The sequence below is a fragment of the Podarcis cretensis genome (genome assembly GCF_951804945.1).
Source record: "Podarcis cretensis genome assembly, chromosome: 1".
NCBI lineage: Eukaryota > Metazoa > Chordata > Lepidosauria > Squamata > Lacertidae > Podarcis > Podarcis cretensis.
This window is the reverse complement of record NC_137170.1, coordinates 25,384,490-25,405,038: the sequence shown is the minus strand read 5'-3', so window position 1 is coordinate 25,405,038 and position 20,549 is coordinate 25,384,490. Positions and strand designations below refer to the sequence as shown.

Below are 20,549 nucleotides of genomic sequence, written 5' to 3'. Positions count from 1 at the left end.
GGCTGGCTTGGACCCTCCCGGTCCTCAGAATGCCCTGTTTCAGGGCTTTCCCATTGGCAGCTGGTGAGCATCCCAGTGACTGCCTCTTTGGTGGGTGGAAGGGAGAGGTCCATACAGGCACAATTGGGATGAGTCCAGTAAAAGTGACATGGCTGAGAGGAGGGACTGGTGTAGAAGGGTTTGTACTGGGATTCTGGCTGTCTTAACTTAGTTGGGTTTTAACTCATGTACATCATTCTCCCCAACAGAAGCCAATGAGTCTCAAACTCTTGATGAGCTAGGGACTTTTCCCTGTATGCAAAGACAGGCTCTGGCAGATTGAGTGGACGAGAACCATAGTGGGTCCAATGGTCAAGTAGGCTGTATCTGCACGTGCTGTAGAGGGAAGTGAGGGGCAGATGGGGCTCATCAACGTGGGAAGGTAGCCCATCTAGGAGAAGGAAAACTCCTAAACGTCTGCTCCCTTGCGGGAGAAGAAAAGGCTAAGGAGTAAACCCTATACAAATCCCGAGTGGAGCCCCTAAGACAGTAGGATGGGGCCTTATATGCCTCCTTCCAGCAACTCCTGCTGCCAAGCCAGCGCCAGACGTATTGCTCTGCTTTCCTTTGGAGCACATGAGCAAGGCTGAGAAGGGGGGTGTCTTGTCTTCTGGGCTGTCCCTCCGTACACACTTGTGCCCCAGGGAGATCACTTCAGTGTTGCTAATGCAGAGGTTGGCTTTCACCCCAGGAGGCACAATCCATTGTCTCTCAAGACAGACAGATGCCAACAACAAAAAAATCATTCTGATTTTAATATTTAATACCTTTTTAGATGGGGTTACTCACACATCTGCCTTATGTATTTTCAGATTTGTAGTAATTCCATTCAGGTTCCTGGGTTTGCAATGCAATTGTATGCATGTTTACCCAGAAGAAAGAAAGGCCCCTTGTGTTCAATTACTCCTTATTACACCTGCCATCCTAGATACATTTCACCTGGAAATAAGTCCCATTGAACTAAGTGGGCCTTTATTCTCACTAGACATATATAGATAGGTAGCCGTGTTGGTCTGCCATAGTCAAAACAAAATAAAAAAATTCCTTCCAGTAGCACCTTAAAGACCAACTAAGTTAGTTCTTGGTATGAGCTTTCGTGTGCATGCACACTTCCTCAGATACACTGAAACAGAAGTCACCAGACCCTTCTATATAGTGAGAAGGTGGGGAGGGGTATTACTCAGAAGGGTGGTGGGATTGGGTGATTGGCAGATAGCTGTGATGAGCCTGTTTACGACTCTTAATGACTGCAATAGGTCTTACAGGAAAAAGCAAGGGGTGAGAAGGTGAAAAATGGCTTTGTCATGTATAATGAGATAAGAATCCAATGTCTTTGTTCAGACCAGGTCTCTCCGTGGTTTTAAGTTTGGTAATAAGTTGCAATTCAGCAGCTTCTCTTTCCAGTCTATTTCTGAAATTCCTTTGTAATAGAACAGCTACTTTGAGATCTTGTATAGAATGTCCTGGGAGATTGAAGTGTTCTCCTACTGGTTTCTCTGTCTTGTGGTAGACATATATAGACTTGCACTATGTGTTTAAGAGTTCAGCCTTAGCCAGTCAAATCAAACTAGTCTCCAGATCCATTTGTTTTCCACATAAATTACATATAACAACTTTTTAGTCATCTTGCAGAAAATATTCACCCTGTTATTAAATGAAATCATTAACATATATTAGTCGCTTTAAAAAAAATGAACTCAATGTGACATAGTAAAACAAATCTATACCAAACAATTGTATCCATTTTGTATTTTTAAAATGTCAACCATAATTGCAAATACTGGGTTAAAGGTAAACAGTACAAAAGACCTTAATAGATGGTTCTAAAAAATAATTTCATTAAAGGTGCAATTTATAGGGCCAGGTATTTTACAGTCTCTGAGCTATGCATCCTAAACAAGCCCCTTGACATGTTATCCCTATTTTGCAAACATAGAATAGAAGCTGAGAACCCAAAGCTGTCCAGAATGTTCACCCTTGGTGTGAATTTGAACCCAGTTCTCCTGCACCTAAATCTAACAAGCTGCCCCCACGCCTACCTGCTTTATGAAGAAAACTGTACAGTTCAGTGAACATCACTGTGAAACAAATCAGCCAATAGTTTTGTTGAAGTGCACCTCCTCCAATTGCATGCTTCATTGCACAAAATTAATTCCCAGCTCCTGAGCTCATAAGCATCGTCTGCCCAGGGTGTAAACTGGTACTATCAGTTTCATATCACTTTTTAAAAAATAAATAAATCCATAACTTTCTAGCCGTTGTGATCTATGTGTATCATCAGATATTCAGAAAATAAGGAAAAAAACCCACTACAGTGGTACCTCTAGATATGAACGGGATCCGTTCCGGAGCCCCGTTCGCATCTAGAGGTAAACGTATCTAGCGACGGCACGTCTGCATGCACATGTGTTGCTTTTCGCTGCTTCTGAGCATACGCGTGACGTCATTTTGAGCATATGCGCATGCGCAAGCAGCGGAACCCAGAAGTAACGTGCTCCATTACTTCCGGGTTGCCGCGGAGTGCAACTTGAAGCAAATTTAACCCGATGTATGACTGTACTAGGGATGTAAGAAGGGCAGCGCTGCTTGTTTTCCTGCATTGGGTGCAGCTGTTCTGGGGAAGCAGTCAAGGTACAATGGCAGGGGGCAGGGGGCAGGGGGCAGGGGAACAGTAACTGGTTGGTGTTGACCTTTAAAGCCCTAAACAGCCTCGGCCCAGTATACCTGAAGGAGCGTCTCCACCCCCATTGTTCTGCCCAGACACTGAGGTCCAACACTGAGGGCCTTCTGGCAGTTCCCTCATTGTGAGAAGCAAAGCTACAGGGAACCAGTCAGAGGGTCTTCTCGGTAGTGGTGCCCGCCCTGTGGAACGGCCCTCCCATCAGATGTCAAAGAGATAAACAACTACCTGGCATTTAGAAGACATCTTAAGGCAGCCCTGTTCAGGGAAGTTTTTAATGTGTGACATCTTAGTGTATTTTTGGCCTTTTGTGGAAGCCGCCCAGAGTGGCGGGGTGCAAATAATACAGTATTGTTATTATTATTATTATTATTATTATTATTATTATTATTACTAACCACAGCTGTTTGTTTTGAAAAGAGAAGAGAGCAGGAGAGGGCCAAAAGATATGAGTGTTTTCTGACTGACCAGGATCATGCCACTTTTGACATGTCCTGAGTCCCTTCTGGCAAAACCTATTGCCCCAATGAATACCAGCTGACACATACGCACCTTCCACTTGCCAGATTAGAGGCAAGGCAGATGTGTATATCTGTGCAGAAAGAAGTTGGTTGAGATGCTGGCCCTCACTCGCGTCTCAAAGTGACCCTCTCCAAGGGAAACAGCTGCTGCTGAGGAGTCCAAAAGGTGCAGAAGGTAGCATACATTATGAATGTGCAAATTAGACGCACCAAATTAACATATCTCATTTGTGCCCTGTGCAGCAGGTCATTTATCTCTGTAATTGTGCCTGGAGGGGGAGGGGAGTTCTCTTGTTTAGGTAATTCATATTTCTAAGGCGCTACTTTGGGCAGCAATTCATGGAGAGGATGAGAAGACAGTTGGCCTGTGGGGGGGAGAGGAGTGGAGGGAGAGAAAGAGGGAGGAGGAAAGAAGAATGGGAATGGAGCCTAATAGTCACAGTGCAGTCCAATAGTAGGAGACTATCTCCTGGATTTGCTGCAAAAATATCATTATAGCCCTCCCTCCAACCCCCTGGGCTTGGTCTGTGTTTCCCTTCACTTGGTTCTTCCTGTGCTCATAAAACTCAAGCTTTCTTGGATGCCATGCTATTTGCTTTTTTAGATACTGCATTTCTGTCATGGCGCCCAAAGTGGCATATAGTTTATGATGAAAGGGTATAAGAAGGAAAAATCAGGAGGGAAGAGGAAAAGAAGCAAGCTCAAAGCACCGACCTTTTCATGGGAAGACATAACGGAATAGCATGAGACAGTTCTGGGGAGGGAGAAGCCCAATGGCAGTTGGCCCTAGCCAGGCTGATGGAAGAGGGTTTGTTCATCTCTTCTGCTGCTGATGGAGACATCTCTGACAGAGGAGTGAGCCAAATGGTGACTGATCCCTTCACTTGAGCCCACAGAATGGGGCTTGCTAAGCTTATTTCTCCCTCTGGAGCAACCAAGAGGAACGTCGGCGGATGGAGCCAGTTCTGGCAGGGAAAGAACCAATTGGCAGTTGTCCCGGCTGTTGTTGACAACTCTTTCAGCCTCTCATGCATCCAGGTGACTGGGAAGCTTTGTCCCCAGCCCTAGATATTCAGGGAACAGCTGGAGTTTCTCAGTAGTGAAGACTCAGCACTCTGCACATGGTCAGATATAATCTTGGTTACTACTGCTACTTCTCCAAAGCTGAGGCCTCTGGAAAGACCTGGGTCAAATTAAACCCAGAAAGCCTTGATTTATCATTCCAACCAGCACCTGTTGCTGTTGGAGCTGACAGCCGACAGCTCAATACAGTCACGTGTTTCTATCATGAATAGTCTTCCCCCATCTTCCAGCCTTCCCAGTGTGCTGGACAGTCATGCAGGTAAAGTCACTGCTATAAAATACAACCACAGTAAGTGGAAGAGTCTTGCCCCCTTCCCCTCACAGGCTAACTCAGGGGATAGAATTGCTGTTGGCAGCTTTTCTGGCTTGTCAATCCGACTTGAGGGCTTTCGCTTAAGACAGAAGGAGAGCGCTTCTTTGTTAAATGAACATCATGGTAGAACCTGTGCATTTTCTTGCTTGAGTTTTTCTCTCTGTAACTGTGAGGGTTGAACTTCACTGGTGTTGTTTTGTTTTAATGGAAGCTTAGAATATGCAGCGGAATATGTACTAGTTGGAGTGCTTGATGAAAATCTTGACGTCCAGATAATTCCCCAAATTCAAGATGGAATGCCAAACAGAGGACCAAGCGCTGTTCTCTTGAAAATGTAGGAGGTGGCAGAGTGAAAAGAGGGGATGGGGAGAGGACAAGTGCCCATCCTACAGCAAAGCTTAAGGAAACCACAGCTCCTTGGTTCTCATCCAGAGGCAGTGCCTTAGCATTGGACCGGGTGCCTGCCTCCTTCCTTTTCAGAGCCACCCACGGTGCAGTGTTACGTTTGCATAATTTTACCACATTAACCATGTGGTTAGCCAGAATCCGCAAACCTGCATCTCACCCTGGTTACCATGGTTACAGATGGTGTGGATGCAATGCTGCGCTATAGATAGCTTTGTAACAGGGAAGGGGCATTTGTGGACAGAAGAGAGGAAGGAAAGAAGAGGAGTTAGACTACAGCGTGCCCCCAGTTTTCTGACACACCCACCCAGTGCACAGTGGACCTGTGACTCCCAGCCACCCCACAGATCCCTTTGCTTCTTACTAGCACCCCTGTACTCAACAGAATTCTACTTTTGCCTCACAGAAGGAGGTGAGGAGGGAAATTAACTTCTGATTGAACAAGCGCAGTCTACTGTGCACACATGCACTTACAATAGCAGCCTGTGTAGTGGAATGGTGTCAGTGCTGGCGGAACCGCAGCTGACCTGGATGTGAGGTTAGGTCACATCAGTGACAAGTTTGGGGTTGTGTAGGCACACCAGGGAGAACATTGGGTTGGCTCCGTCCATGTGCCCTTGCTGCCCTGAGCTGGCAGTGCTGCCTTGCCCAATCCCATGTGACTCCGTGGCACCACCTCATCACTCAGACCACTTTTGGTTTTTGACTTAGTGCATTTGTATCCCATTCTTTCCCCTCACGATTCTCTCAGGTGGCGGTAGGCATCCTTTCGCTAGGGTGCCAGGAGTCAGAGTCAGAAGAAGGTCAGCCATAAAACACCTGGTGTCAGTGAAATTAACTCTTTTTTTCAAAGAAACCAAAACGGTGTAGGCCTAGTGATCACAACAACTCTTCCCAGTCAGTCTTGTCCCAGTTAGGCAGTTGCAAGGACTTCTCATCGCTCTCTAAGATTCCTCCCCCAGGTCCTTCCCCAACAACCTGAGACTCCTTCATCTTGTCTCTCTCTGCTCTGCCCTTTTCTGGGAGACCAGGGAGGAAGGAAGATGCTCACAGCAGGAGAGAGAGACTCCCTGGCTTCTCCAACAAGCCTGCCCCACTCCTCTCCAGCCTCCGCTTCTGCCTCTGATTCTGGACTGCCCTCTGCCTCTTCCTGCTCACCACTGTTACCTCTTCAGCTTCTGACACCTCCTCCTCCCAGTTTCCTCCCTCTTCATCCTCGGACCACTCCTCACCATTCCACCACCAGTCCCCTGGCCCTGAGCCTTCTTCCCTTGGGGGTTCGCCAGGTGGAGCCTCCCACTACTCTGTATCCAGCCAATCCACCACATCGAGACATCTAAGCAGAGACTGGGCAGCCATCTCTTAAGGATGCTGTAGTTGTGCCTCTGCACTGAAAAAGGGTGGGGGAGTTGGTCTGGATGACCTCTGAAGTTCCTTCCAGCTCTAGAATTCCATGACTGCAACTCAAGGTGGCATAGAGTTCTCAAGTGCAATGGTGCAATGGCATTCTCTCTCCCTGGTGCCACTGTGCTGGCCCTGTTTCCCTTTCCCTCAGGTGAAATCCCTAATGGAGAGTGAATTACAAGCGACGGTGGGCTTTTCTTTTGGCAAAACAGGTTGCAAACAAACTTTATTATAACAGATGTAAACAAGGAGTTTTATTCCTCCTTCTTCCACAGCAATGCAACAAACAGTGCTGTTGCTTTTTATTAAAACGTATACTGTTTCAAGTTATAGGCTGTATGCTGTTTAAGCTTATGGTTACTTTCTTTTACACATCTTTCATAGCTCAGATTTCTTCACTCACACTTCAGGAACTTAGGATTTTAACTGGACTGTTTCCCTTACAGACCCCCAAATCCTCCTTGGCCTCGGAATCACTGCTGCCCTTTCCTGTCAGAGTATTCCCTCAGAGGACCCTTTTTCCTGTAAACACCATGTGGGACTATGTCTTTTCTATTTTAACTGTGTTCTGCGATTCAGAACCTTAGAGCATATACTGAGAGTTCTGGCTCTCCTCAGCTCTACCACCTGTCAGAATGAACTCTCCTGACAGAATCCGACCCCATGAATCTCTCACACCACCTCTCACTCCACTCCAACTGCCTCCCTTGGAACTCTGGCCAATCAGAAGCTGTTGCTGGTTAACAGTTTGCTGGCGGGGCACTCAGGTGACTCAACCTGCTCAGTAAACAAACCTTTCCATCACATGGTCTCCCATCCAGGCGCTGCTAAGCCTCAGCAAGGGCTAAGAAGGACTATAGCATCTGTATTAGGGCATCTGCTTTGCATGCAAAATAATATTTATTTATTTATTTATTTATTTATTTATTTATTTATTCATTCCCCGCCCATCTGGTTGGGCTCCCCCAGCAACTCTGGGCAGCTTCCAAAAAAAATATTAAAATACTGTAATACATCAAACATTAAAAGCTTCCCTAAACAGGGCTGCCTTCAGATGTCTTCTAAAAGTCTGGTAGTTGTTGTTCTCTTTGACATCTGGTGGGAGGGCGTTCCACAGAGCGCTGGACCTCAGTGTCCGGGTAGAATGATGGGGGTGGAGACGCTCCTTCAGATATACTGGACCGAGGCTGTTTAGGGCTTTAAAGGTCAGCACCAACACTTTGAATTGTGCTCGGAAACATACTGGGAGCCAATGTAGGTCTTTCAAGACCGGTGTTATATGGTCTCGGCGGCCGCTCCCAGTCACCAGTCTGGCTGCCGCATTCTGGATTAGTTGTAGTTTCCGGGTCATCTTCAAAGGCAGCCCCACGTAGAGCGCATTCCAGTAGTTCAAGCGGGAGATAACCAAAGCATGCACCACTCTGGCAAGGCAGTCTGCAGGCAGATAGGGTCTCAGCCTGCGTACCAGATGGAGCTAGTAAACAGCTGCCCGGGACACGGATTTGACCTGTGCCTCCATGGACAGCTGTGAGTCCAAAATGACTCCCAGGCTGCGCACCTGGTCCTTCAGGGGCACAGTTACCCCAATCCCCATCACCTTCAGGTAGGACTGGGAGAGACCCCTGTTTGAAACACTGGCTAGCCACTACCAGTCATTGCAGACAATTCAGAGCCAAATGGATCAATGGTCCGACACTAAGACCACTTCCTGCGATTCAGTGCCCAGTCAGGCCATGCCTTGGTCTTGAAATCAGTGGGCTAAAGCGCATCAGCTCTTTATTTGATTATGGCTATAAAAACTCCTAATTAGCAGTGCAAATTTTAAACACTGCTTTGGGTGCCCAAAACATTTAATTATACTGTGATCCATACTTTAGCATCTTGCTTGATAAATAGACTATAAAAGTACCTCTTTTTTCAGATGGGGCTGATTCGTAGGACTAACAGTATCGGAAACTAGATGCTCTGTATGTATCTGAGTGCGGCCTTGAATAAATATACCATTAGAATATGCTGATGTGGTCATTCAGATGTTGGTGGTTTTCCATGCACCACTGACCACATTCTCTGCAGTCGCTTCATGGGCACAAATACTCAAGTTCCATACCCATTAAAGCCTTGGACAGGAACAAACATTCTTTATTAAGTAATACTGTGTCAGGGAACAGTACGTATCCACAGCTACAGTTACAGGCCTTACCGTTCTGTAATAAGAGTTCAAAGATGTTGAAGTACAGCACGGAATCCTCATTACGACACCCGTCTTCTGCAAAAGCCGGTCACAAGCTTTCTATTTCATTCTTTAACACAGCTAACTGGATTCATTAAAACCAAAAGGCTAGTTAAATGAGTGAAAACATTTAAAGTGTAGACTGGCCATTATGTTTCAGCCATAGAAGTTTTTTTGCGTTTTTAGTAGCTTTGGCGAAAATACATCCCACCAATAAGCTGACGTTAAGCAAAGTCTGTTTATTGCAAATCTTCAAAGAGAATGTTGATTCACTCACTTTAATGGTATGTTGTTTGTTTTTCAGCTGCTGTAGACTGCTCAGTACCAAAAAGCAGGTTAAACAGCATCAAACGTACGTATTTCTGAGGCATTCATCTTCTAAAAACTTTTCTGAAGGCATACTATGGTATTTTCTCTTTTTAAAATACATTGTCCTTTCATAGATGACCCTTGGGGTCCCTTCCAACTCTATGATTCTATGTTTGTCATCTCCATTAATTTCAATGGGTTTGCTCTGAGTAGGACTAACATTGAAAATATCCCATCAATCCTTTCAGGTTGCTACCTAATTTGGCTTGGGGGGAGGGAATTCTCCACAGATCTCAAATAAGGTCGGACTCTGAGGGTGAGCCAATCCCACTCGGATGACTTCATTGCTGTTAAAACACTCCATAATAACATAGAAGGGAGTAGGAATATTTTACTCTTTCTCTTTAATACCTGCCTGCCAGGCTGTGGTGGAAAACCTGTCATCTTTCTTCAGAGCCTTCCTGCTTTGCTTGCTCATTCATTCATTCATTCATTCATTCATTCATTCATTGGACTTATAGCCAATATGTGACAGAAAATGTCATGTCAGGTGTTGGCTGATCTGAAATTACCATTTTTAGACCAGCTGTCTGCCTGTCTCCCGCATTTCCTGTGCAAACACAATAAAGGAATATACTTTTACAGTTGAAGCATATGCAACTTTTGGAGTAATGATTTGAAAAATTATGAGCTTGCCGGGCACCAAACTGTATCACTCAAAGGTGGGGGGAGGGGAACCCATCTGCTTGTCAAATTAAAAAATATATCCCTCCTGTAATTCCACTGTATCTACTCTCAAGCTACAGACTCATTATTTTTCTAGCTATTTCTGTGCATTCATTAGGTGATGTATGCATGCATCGTCTTGCAGTGCTATGTGACAGCTGGAGCCATTTTCTTATCCATTGGCGGAACATAGAATTTACTGAGCCAAACCATTGGTCTATCCAGTTCAGTATTGTTTACAGGGACTGGCAGCAGCTCCACAACAATGTCCTGGCTGTACCTGAAGATGCCAGGGATTGAACCAGCAACCTTCTGCATACGAGGCTGGTGCTCTCTGACTGTTGGCCAGTGTCATAATTTGCTGGTTTCCTGAAAAGAAAACAGTATATCTTTGGAACATACGTTTGGTTCTGCTTGAAAATTGCGGATCAAAATTGTACCTGGAATTTTTAAATAGCAGCACTGAGTGCTTTGCTTTAATACTTAAAAAAAACCCACCTGTGAAATCAATAATACCTTTCCTTCTTTATACTCCCATCTTACACCTTTTAGGGTAGGAAAGTTTTCAACAGGAAAGCTTCTTGCACAAAAGAATTTGCAGCATTGCACAGCTTTTCATTGTTAGAAGGTCTGCATTAGAGAACGTGTGGTGGCTTATGCTCATTGTCTTTAAAAAGGGGGTTAGGTAAATTCATGATGGAAAAGGCTACCAGCATCTATTACTCATGTGGTCATCGGTAACTGTGAGGATCAGAGGTAGGTAGCATGCCTCTGAATGCTGGTTGCTGGGGACATGAGTGGGAATGGACAGTTGTGGGCTTCCTTGCATCATCTGGTTGGCCACTGTGTAAGCAAAAGGTAGGCCTTTGGTTTGATCCAGTAAGGCTTCTCTGCTGTTCTAATGGGTTTGAAGAAATTGGCTTGGTTTTGTTTGTATTTGATAAGCATTATGTTGTAAGAAAATGCCAAGCTGACATCAATAAATTTTATCCACTGGCTCCAAAGTTTCACCTCTTACTTTCCTCTTTGATCATTTATGGATGAAAACTTTTAAAATGTTCCTTTCTAACCAAGCCTTTGGTTGATTTGATTGACAGCCCTTTTAAAATGTGGGGGGGGGGATGTTTGGAGGAGAGGGTTATTGGGTTGTTGTTTTTATTTTGATTATATCTTTTGTGGTTTTATATTTTGATTTTGTCCTGTGAACTGCCCTGAGATCTCCAGGTATAGGGTGGTATATAAATTCTAATAACAACACAACAACAATAACAACTACTACCACTACTACGCATGTGCAACCCAAAGCACACTTGAATTACTGTACATTCATTTTAAATATAAAACATATTGACCCAAACCCAGGGGAAACTTGCAATGTTTCAATTTACATAGAGAGATCACTATGACAAACTTGTTGTAACTCATTTGAATCCTACTAAGTTCAATGGAACATTCAGGTTGCTAACTTTCTTTGGATTTGAGCCAAAGTTTTAGCTATAACAAATTGATGTGTGGATTTATGCAGTCACTCACCGCGTTTTCTTCCATATGCAGTCATATAAAAGATAGTGTGTCTGATTGTATGAGCAGCCAGAAGAAATGAAGCCAGAAGGGTTCCTATCATTTTAATTAACAGATATCTATTGTGTCATCCATAAAGATGATTCACAGATCACTTCACAGAAGTATGGCCTCATTGACTTTGTATACTTTGTGCCACACTGAATTACTCACTTCCGCAGAATGTTTCTGATCCTGTGTTTATTTTAAAGGAATGTCTACTTATTTTCCGGGGGATGCAGGTGGCGCTGTGGGTTAAACCACAGAGCCTAGGACTTAGCAATCAGAAGGTCGGCAGTTCGAATCCCCGCAACAGGGTGAGCTCCCGTTGCTCGGTCCCTGCTCCCGCCAACCTAGCAGTTTGAAAGCACGTCAAAGTGCAAATAGATAAATAGGTACCGCTCCGGCGGGAAGGTAAACGGCGTTTCCATGCGCTGCTCTGGTTCGCCAGAAGCGGCATAGTCATGCTGGCCACATGACCTGGAAGCTGTATGCCGGCTCCCTCAGCCAATAAAGCAAGATGAGAGCCGCAACCCCAGAGTCGGTCACGACTGGACCTAATGGTCAGGAGTCCCTTTACCTTTACCTTACTCATTTTTCAGAAAACACAAGTTGTCCACCTAGTTGCCCTTTATCTGAAAGCTGAAATAACTGTTAACAATTTAGAGGAAAAATGAAGTCCAAGCTTCTTGGATTACATTTGACTCAAACTGATTATGAGAGTGAAATATAACTTTGGCTGCCAACCTGTGTGTTTAATATGTTCTTAATGAAGCCCCACTGAAACTTATTCATTTGGTTTGATTCCTTGCCCAACCTATGGCATTAGCTGCCAGTTTGGGTTACAACAACATGAATAATCCAATTTAAAAGCAAACAAAACCACCAACTGAAAACTGTCATACATTAATTAATAATTTCCAGGTAGGCTGTATTGTTAAAAGTTTAGCTGTCAAAAGGCCAGAGGGGCGTCTTCAGCATATATATGACACATACGTGACATTGCCAAGTAAATATTATTTGTCTCATTTCTGTTAACCACAACAAAATAATAGTTCATCTTAGTACTGTCGAAGTACAAATGAAATTCCAATTGACTTTAAGGAAGCAACTGTTTTATTTGTTTATTTGTATTTGATTATTCCAGTTCTGGGGAATCTTTCACCCTCCAGATGTTGCTGGCCTTCAACTCCCATCAATTTCAGCAATCATGGCCAGGGATGAGGGGAATTGCAGTTGTTACACATAACTATTTGTGTGGTAGTAGACCCAGATGGGTGATGATAACACTTATGTGATACATAATTAAACTGAGCAGCATACATTTCTGGACTATATCTCAAAACTTTCAATTTCCTCAATCTATCATAACACATAATATCTCAGTAATTTAATTACTAAAAGGAGCCTTAATATGAATCCCTCTGTTTTTAACTCTGATTCATTTTTCCTTACCTTAAGTTTCAGACCAGCAGCGAAGAGAGAAACTCAAGAAAGAAGTCGAAAAGTGTGAAAAGGAGATGATTTCATCTAAAAATGGGTCCCGATCTAGTTCCAGGGAGAGTAGAAGACCACTGTCAGCCACCTATAGAAAAGTAGGTATAATGATTTTTATTTTTTTAATTAGCCTTTGATTCCACTCCTGTCAGAGAAGGATTCATTCTAATTGCTTTCATTGTCGTGTTGAATAATAGCACATCAAATTACTAGTTCTCGTAAACTTTTGGTTTCATAGCTACACTTGTTGACTAGTACTGGGTAGAATTATGCTAGCCAGGAGAGGAATCTTTTTGTAATACAAACACTTGGAAGAATAATGTTGTTTTCATAGCAATGAGAGCAGGAGAAACAATTGACGGGATTCATTTTCGGTTTAAAATATGCACCGGGGTGTATTTTGCATCCAGCTGCTGCATAATGCTGGCCATTAGCTGGTTGGTTCTTGCATGACTATTTGGTATCTGACAATGTGAGTGATGACATTATTAGGTTTCTGGAAAATAATTGTGCTTTGGAATATTGTTGGTGCTGGAGATGCAATATGCACAGTAGTTACTTCTGTTTTCTGTTTTGAAGAAGAAGAGAGGAATGTCAGATAAAATATGTGAGCTTTCATCTTTTAGTCACTGTTATTTTCTCGCATCAAGGATGTTGTTATGTCTTTCTTAGCCCATGGATGAAGATACTTCTATAACCTTGAGATGCTCTGCAGCACTTGCTAGCAAACTACTGCTTTGACCGTGTTTATGTGGGGTTTGCAATAATGCAGGTGTCTTACAAGACATATGTGAAACTTTAAAAATAAGCGCTCTTTCTACCAGTGAGAGAGGAAGAAGTAGAATATGACATTTTAAATGCATTTATTTAGAATACTTCAGTCTCGTTTTATAGCCTCGAGAAGCTCCCGAAATAGCTTGTGAACAATGCTCAAAATAAAATTGCAATCAAGTCCACTACAGGAACTGAAATTGCATGGTGTCCGTATAGAACTAGGTTTATCCAGGCAATGTTTCCTGCCCTCATTCTTTGTTCTTCTCTGCTTTCATGCAAGGCAGAAGCTCTCCCACCAAAATCCTCTGGGGTAAGGAGTGGGGCTGAGCAGCTGGGAGTCAGCCATAATTCAGACAGGTCTACCTTTGCTTGCACACACATTGCTTTTAGGCAAGTACGCATTGTGTGGGTTACTGGGCTGCCTCTGAACACCACTGAAAATGGCATTCCTGCATATTCAACACTTCTCATCGTTTCCCTTTAACATGCAGAATAACAGGCCTCATTCCGTGACATCAACATGCTGTGCGTTTCTTCGCCTTCCTCATGTGGAAGAGCTTTGTGATGGTGCACTTAGGGCCCTCATGTACGACAAACATGCAGGAAGAGGAGGAGTGTTGTCGGCGGGCACAATCTCACTTCTTCCTTAACACATGACCGCCCCTAGTGCCATTTCATTGTGATACAGTGGTAACTGACCCAGGACTTTGCGTTGATGAAACCGTGTGGGTCAATATTCATCAACACTGATAACAACTGATAAAGCCTTAAACGGCTCAGGACCGCAATACCTCTCAAGGATTGCCTCTTTCCATATGAACCTACGTGGACCCTGAGATCATCTTCTGAGGCCCTTCTTCATGTGCTGTCTCCTCAAGAGGTCCAGAGGGTGCCTTTAGGCGCCAGGCAAAAACGTTCCTTTTTAACCAGGCCTTTGCCTGACCTGATCTACATCCTATACCATTTTTAAAATGTGTTTTTTGCATGGGGGGGGGGCTATTGGGTTGTTGTTTTAATTTTTATTATATATTTTGTGGTTTTATATCTTGATTTTAATCTGTGAACCGCCCTGAGACCCCCATGTATAGGGGGGCATATAAATTCAATAAATAATAATAATAAACAACCTCTGTTGCCAAATACAGCATTTGTGCAACTGGAAAAGCAGGGATGGTGGCACCTTCCACCCTGAAGCACCTTTGGCTGCCGTAGATGCAGCTGTTTCATTCATTCATTTATGTACTGCTTAGATGCTAAAATGGCTTATTCTGTGCCACTGCAATACCATCTGTCTAAAAAGCGTAAGCCTAGAACCTACTCATTTTCATGCCGTGCAGTTAGTGTTTTGGAAGAGGGAGTTGGGTTGAGAAATGAGATCCTCCACTTGTACCACAGGTGCTAAGCGGTGGGTTGGGGGCCCAAGTTGTGGGTCTGTTGCGATGAGCCCCAGATCTGGGCAGACTGCAAAGCACAGTGCTGGTGAGATCCCAGCCATTCGCCATCTTAATGCCTAGAGTCATCTATGCATATAAATTGGCAATATTTTTGTAATAGGTCTACAAGCCGATGGATCCCCTGTTCATCTGTTTTACTTCTGCGTAGACATGGTTAGGATCAAGCTGCAAATCTAAGATATCTGTAGAAGCAAAATGTAGGGAGTGGTTTATGCAATTCTTACTTATAGCAGGCACCCAGTGTGTGGCAAGCAGAGCAACCTGTCTCAGTGTTACATCCCAGCAACAAGCAGGGTGTGTGGAGATTCTGCTCACCTGTTTTATCTTTAAATTCCATCAGTTTAACTGGGATCTGCTTCGATTGCTGTAAGAGATTACATATTAGATGACATTCATCTTCTAAATCAGGCTGTTCATAATTTCTCAGCTACTGGGGGTCAGGAAAGTAAATTATAATGAATCTTAATATTCAGACAACAGAATGAAAAGTCATTAAATAATTACACTATATGAATTTGTACTGTCTAAGCACTTTGTGGTATTATGAGCAGTCAGTGATGGATGAATAGAAATTTCTGAGGTTTTACTCCATCTAAGTATAATAAATACACTTTCCTGGATAACCAACAAAATCAATGTCCAAGCAAATTAGCTCTCCATTCTGAAGGAAATCAGCCCTGAGTGCTCACTGGAAGGACAGATTGTGAAGCTGAGGCTCCAGTACTTTGGCCACCTCATGAGAAGAGAAGACTCCCTGGAGAAGACCCTGATGTTGGGAAAGATGGAGGGCACAAGGAGAAGGGGGCGACAGAGGACGAGATGGTTGGATAGTGTTTTCGAGGTTACCAGCATGAGTCTGACCAGGCTGCGGGGGGCAGTGGAGGACAGGAGTGCCTGGCGTTCTCTGGTCCATGGGGTCACGAAGAGTCGGACACGACTAAACGACTAAACAACAACAAGCATTGATTATCCACCTGACTTTCTGTTCTATTCTGCTTCTTTTTAAGTGGTATTCATTTGCATTCTCTTCTCATTAATAGTGATGAGCGCTGGCATCTAATCTTCCATGCATCAGCGAGTTTGCATTTATTAGCTTTAGCATTAGTATTTAGTGTTGCAGTTGCATCTACCTGCTGCAGACATAAGGCTACATGTGATCCCAGTTTTTCCATTCAGAATCCCTGCACTCAGAGAGATCACCAGCTGCTTTTTGCAATAGTTGCCCATGTGAAAGAGTAAATGAAGCATCTTATAAACTGGATAGGCACATTGCTCGATTGTTATTTAAGATATCCTAATATGATATAGTAGAATTTTCGGGCCTGTATGAAAAATTGTTCATGTAAACGGAAAGCCTCATCTATAACTAGTTTTGTTGTCCAATAAAATTGAATAAACAAACCTTAGGGCTTGAAAAGCCCCTGGGAATGCTGGATCTATGCCAGATTTTGGATTTAAAATACATCTGCTCTGTTCTGATGTAACACTGAACTATGGATCACAGGGATGGGGAACCTGTGATCCTCCAGGGGTTTTTGGACTACATTTCCCATCAGCCTTGACCGTTGGCTTTTTTGGTTGGGACTGGTGAGAGTTGGAGTTGAAGAATATCTAGACAGCGATAGGTTCCCTATCCCTGGTTTAGCATTATGAGAATCAGCTTTGGAGAACTAAATGTCCCATCCCCAATCCTTCTCCTATCTCCTAGGGCAAAGCTACAAGGAAGAGGTCAGAAAAATTGGCTTCTATTTTTGATTAAGCACATGTTTTCCCAACCCTAAACTGTGGAGTCAGAATTTAGGATTTGAACAATATGCTAAACTGCAGTTACTTTAAAACAGAAGGAAAAATAGTTTAACATGACATCAGAACCCTAAACTGGGATTAATCTTAACTATAATTATAAAACTATAATTACAAAATTACAAAAAAACTATAATTACAAAACTATGGTTTGAAGTTGGTTTTTCTGCTAACCAAAGTTAAGATTAACCACAGTTTCTGTGGGTTAAGGCGGCATGGCAAACTATGGTTTGGAATACAGAAGTGAAAACTTCCAATTTTCCTTGTGTCCAAGGAGAAGGGAACACAGAAGCTTGGGGGCTCCTGCAGTGCATTCTCAGAACGTTGCAGTACAGTGGTACCTCAGGTTAAGAACTTAATTCATTCTGGAAGTCCGTTCTTAACCTGAAACTGTTCTTAACCTGAGGTACCACTTTAGCTAATGGGCCTCCCGCTGCTGCCATGCTGCCGTGCGATTTCTGTTCTCATCCTGAAGCAAAGTTATTAACCCAAGGTACTATTTCTGGGTTAGCGGAGTCTGTAACCTGAGATGTCTGTAACCTGAAGTGTCTGTAACCCGAGGTGCCACTGTATAGTTTAGCATTAAGTCTGATTCAGCCCAATGTTTTGAGTCAAAATACTATGTTACAAACTGGCAAATGGTGTGTACCATACACTTTGAGCTATCTCCAAATCAGTCTTTTTACTTCTTCCCGTGTAATGCAGAAATTCTTAAAGCAACCTACGTGCACTGAAAACAGCCGTGTCCTTGACGTGTTGCAATTCATCAGGTTGAGCAAGTGTTACAAAGTTCTCCTGTTCAATAAAACATATCCTATTTGTGCAGATTGCAGTATTTTTTAAGACTGGGTCTGGGTGGCTGGGCAGAGAGGCAAAACTAGGAAGCTTTGTGGTTTGTTTTGTGCTGTCAGGGTTATTCAATAGCGCTTCTACCACTCAGTGGGATCTGTGTGAAAGATATATATGTTTTGCTGAAGGTTAGCTGTATCTTTCTTCTGGTTTCATGCTTCAGTATGGAATCGAAGCCATGGGAAGAGTCCCCTAGGAACAGGATGTGTCTGTCGCCTGTTCAGATTCATGGTTTTCTGTAAATCTTGAATGACTTTCTGCAGTTCAAAGTCAGACAAAGCCTTCAGGAGTGCTGACTCCCTAGTTTTATCTGCAACCCAACTTTTCTAATTCCTTCTCATTGTACAGGGCTGTGTTCTGCAGGTGTATTTGTGGAAATTGACCCACTGAAGGTCAGAAGGCAGCTAAGGAGCACTTCATAATTCTTTCACTTGGAAACACTTTCTTTTGTTCTTGCCCCATTGTTGCGATTTTGATGTCTCATATCTTTGTTATTTGAGTGGTGACTGATCTGTTGCAGGGGTTCCCAAACTGTGGTCCATGGATCACCATTGGCCCATGGGCTTCATTCAGGTGTTCCTCAGTGGCAGGTCTATGCTGAACAATGAGAGAAGCAGCTATGAATGGTGGGCAGAGTGCATTAATTGTTCTTGTTGATTTTAAATTGTATTTTTATTCCTTCTTTTGTATTTCTACATTTGTTTTATTATTTATTATCATGTTTTATATTGCATTCTATGGAATTCAAATTGCAGTACAATTAAAAAAAACCCCAAAGCTAAGAAAATACAATTAGAAATTCTACAGCGTCTAGCAGAGACCCACCAAGTGTCCCTATTTTCCAGGGACAGTCCCAGATTTACAGAAGCCATCCTGGTTTCTGATTTGATCCCACAATGTCCCGCTTTTCCTTAGGACATCCCTATTTTCATGGGATAAATCTTGGAGGTAGCACAGCACATTATATTCTGCTTTGACAGGCGGAAGATAAAACCAGTAAGTGGTTCACTTAGACCCTTAGCAATTTTCAAGTGATCCATGGGGACAACATTTTGGGAACTCCCGATCTTTTGGATTTTATCAAATTTTTGTTGTATAGTTTATTGTATTAATAATATTTAGCACATCAAACTAACATAACAAGAAGGACAAGATATCCTATGTCTCTAAAAACAATCTGTTTTTGATAGCCATACTGAACAGGCCAATCCCTACTGTGGAATGGCTCATTTTAAAGTTCTTGGTCAGAGTACACAGCCAAGAGTGTGTTAGATTTTGTTGGAGTGGGGATGATTGATCTCATTTTTGTGATGAAATCTTTCTTTTAACCTGAGACCTCAGATATAGGAAGATATAACACAGTAGCAGGATTGTTATCACTGGTGTTTGAATGTAACTAAGAGACTCTATGATAAAAAAGAGAGATTTTGCATGTTCTTTTGTAATTCAAGAAAATCTTTAATCAAAATTATTTCCAAAACCAAACAACACTCAGGAATTCCTTTGGTGTGGAGTGGCGTGGAGAGGAATATAGCTTGTTATCACATAATATCAAAACTGAGATGATAACCGCTAAGTCTCAGTTGTGTAATTTATGCTCTGTTTGTTGGCATGAGGTGACAGAAACAACAATAGAGCAATTGTTGGTCTTATCAGCTGCCCACAGCTGGCCAAAAGCTTCTCCTCTAAAAATGCACATCTATCTGTACTGAGCTTTTATTTGGCTCTGAGCATTCTCAAATGTGTGGCTCATTCTGTTTCATACTTCAAGGCAATTGTTCTTCTTTTTTGCTATCATTCACATTATTATTCCTTAGTCTGGTCCATTATCTAGAGTTTCCAGCATTACAAGACTGCCTGCACCTCTCTCCCCTCCCCAAAATATTGTCCAGGGGTAGCCAAAATGGTGCCCTCAAAATATCATTAGACTCCAACTCCCATCAGTTCTAGCCAACATGGCCAGTTGGCAGGAATGATGGGTGTTGTATCCCAACAACATCAACAGGGCACCATTTTGGCTACTCTTGTACTATTCTTTTTCATTCTTCTTACCAACCAGCAACTTTGCTTTAGATGTTTTGTAAGTTTGCTTCATAACATACATCACTGTTTCACTCCTAGCCTGTATCTCACTCAGCTGTTACTTGAGAGCAAGTCCCATTGAAACCAACAGGCTAGGAGTGTTATGGCCAAAACACTTGTTGCAATAGGACATAATAGGGATTTGGAGGGATGCTTACATGGGGAAATTGGCAAGTAGGAAGGAAGTGTACACAAGCCCATGTCTGCTAATTCTCTAAAGCAAATTCCATACTTCTCCCCACCAGGGTGCTATTCCCTCTTCTGGTTTTGGAGACAGCAGTAGAGAGGAAATCCATTAAAAATGGCAGGAGGGGTTTTCAGGGGAGATTTTGTGGACAGGAAAAGGATTATAAACCCTCTCCCAATTCTTCTTCAAAAGTTGAGAAGCCATGTTTCCCTTTTGTCTAGCTCCACTGTAGGTATAGATTTCTATTAAAGGGACACAGGTGGCTCTGTGGTCTAAACCACTGAGCCTCTTGGGCTTGCCGATCAGAAGGTTGGCGGTTTGAATTGCCACAATGGGGTGAGCTTCTGTTGCTCTGTCCCAGCTCCTGCCAACCTAGCAGTTCAAAAGCACACTATTCCAAGTAGATAAATAGGTACTGCTGGGGTGGGAAGGTAAACAGCGTTTCTGTGTGCTCTGGTTTTCGTCATGGTGTACTGTTGCGCCAAAAGCGGTTTAGTCATGCTGGCCACATGACCCGGAAAGCTGTCTGTGGACAAACGCCGGCTCCCTCGGCCAGTAAAGCAAGATGAGCGCCTTTGACGGGATTTAATCATCTGGGGTCCTTTACCTTAGACTTGTATTGCTATCTTTTAA

At 43.2% G+C, this 20,549-nt stretch overlaps 1 protein-coding gene and 1 long non-coding RNA gene across 9 annotated transcripts in view; one reads left to right on the top strand and one right to left on the bottom strand.

The window, feature by feature from the left end:
- SPATA7 (spermatogenesis associated 7) overlaps positions 1–20,549 on the top strand; it is a 52,854-nt gene that overhangs the window by 13,648 nt on the left and 18,657 nt on the right. For 3 of the 8 annotated variants that reach the window (XM_079988837.1, XM_079988839.1, XM_079988842.1), the window contains 2 exons: positions 8,980–9,027; positions 12,732–12,865. In XM_079988837.1, coding sequence (XP_079844963.1) covers positions 8,980–9,027; positions 12,732–12,865 — 182 coding nt within the window. Of the gene's footprint in view, positions 1–4,018; positions 4,279–4,351; positions 4,583–8,979; positions 9,028–12,731; positions 12,866–20,549 lie in introns of those variants that run through there. The other 5 variants (XM_079988838.1, XM_079988840.1, XM_079988844.1 and 2 more) reach the window with 3 other exon arrangements.
- Positions 15,252–17,052, bottom strand: LOC307223251. Its single transcript, XR_013842049.1, has 3 exons — positions 16,930–17,052; positions 16,126–16,625; positions 15,252–15,359 (listed from the first exon to the last, which is right to left on the bottom strand). It is a non-coding gene; the product is annotated as an uncharacterized lncRNA (long non-coding RNA).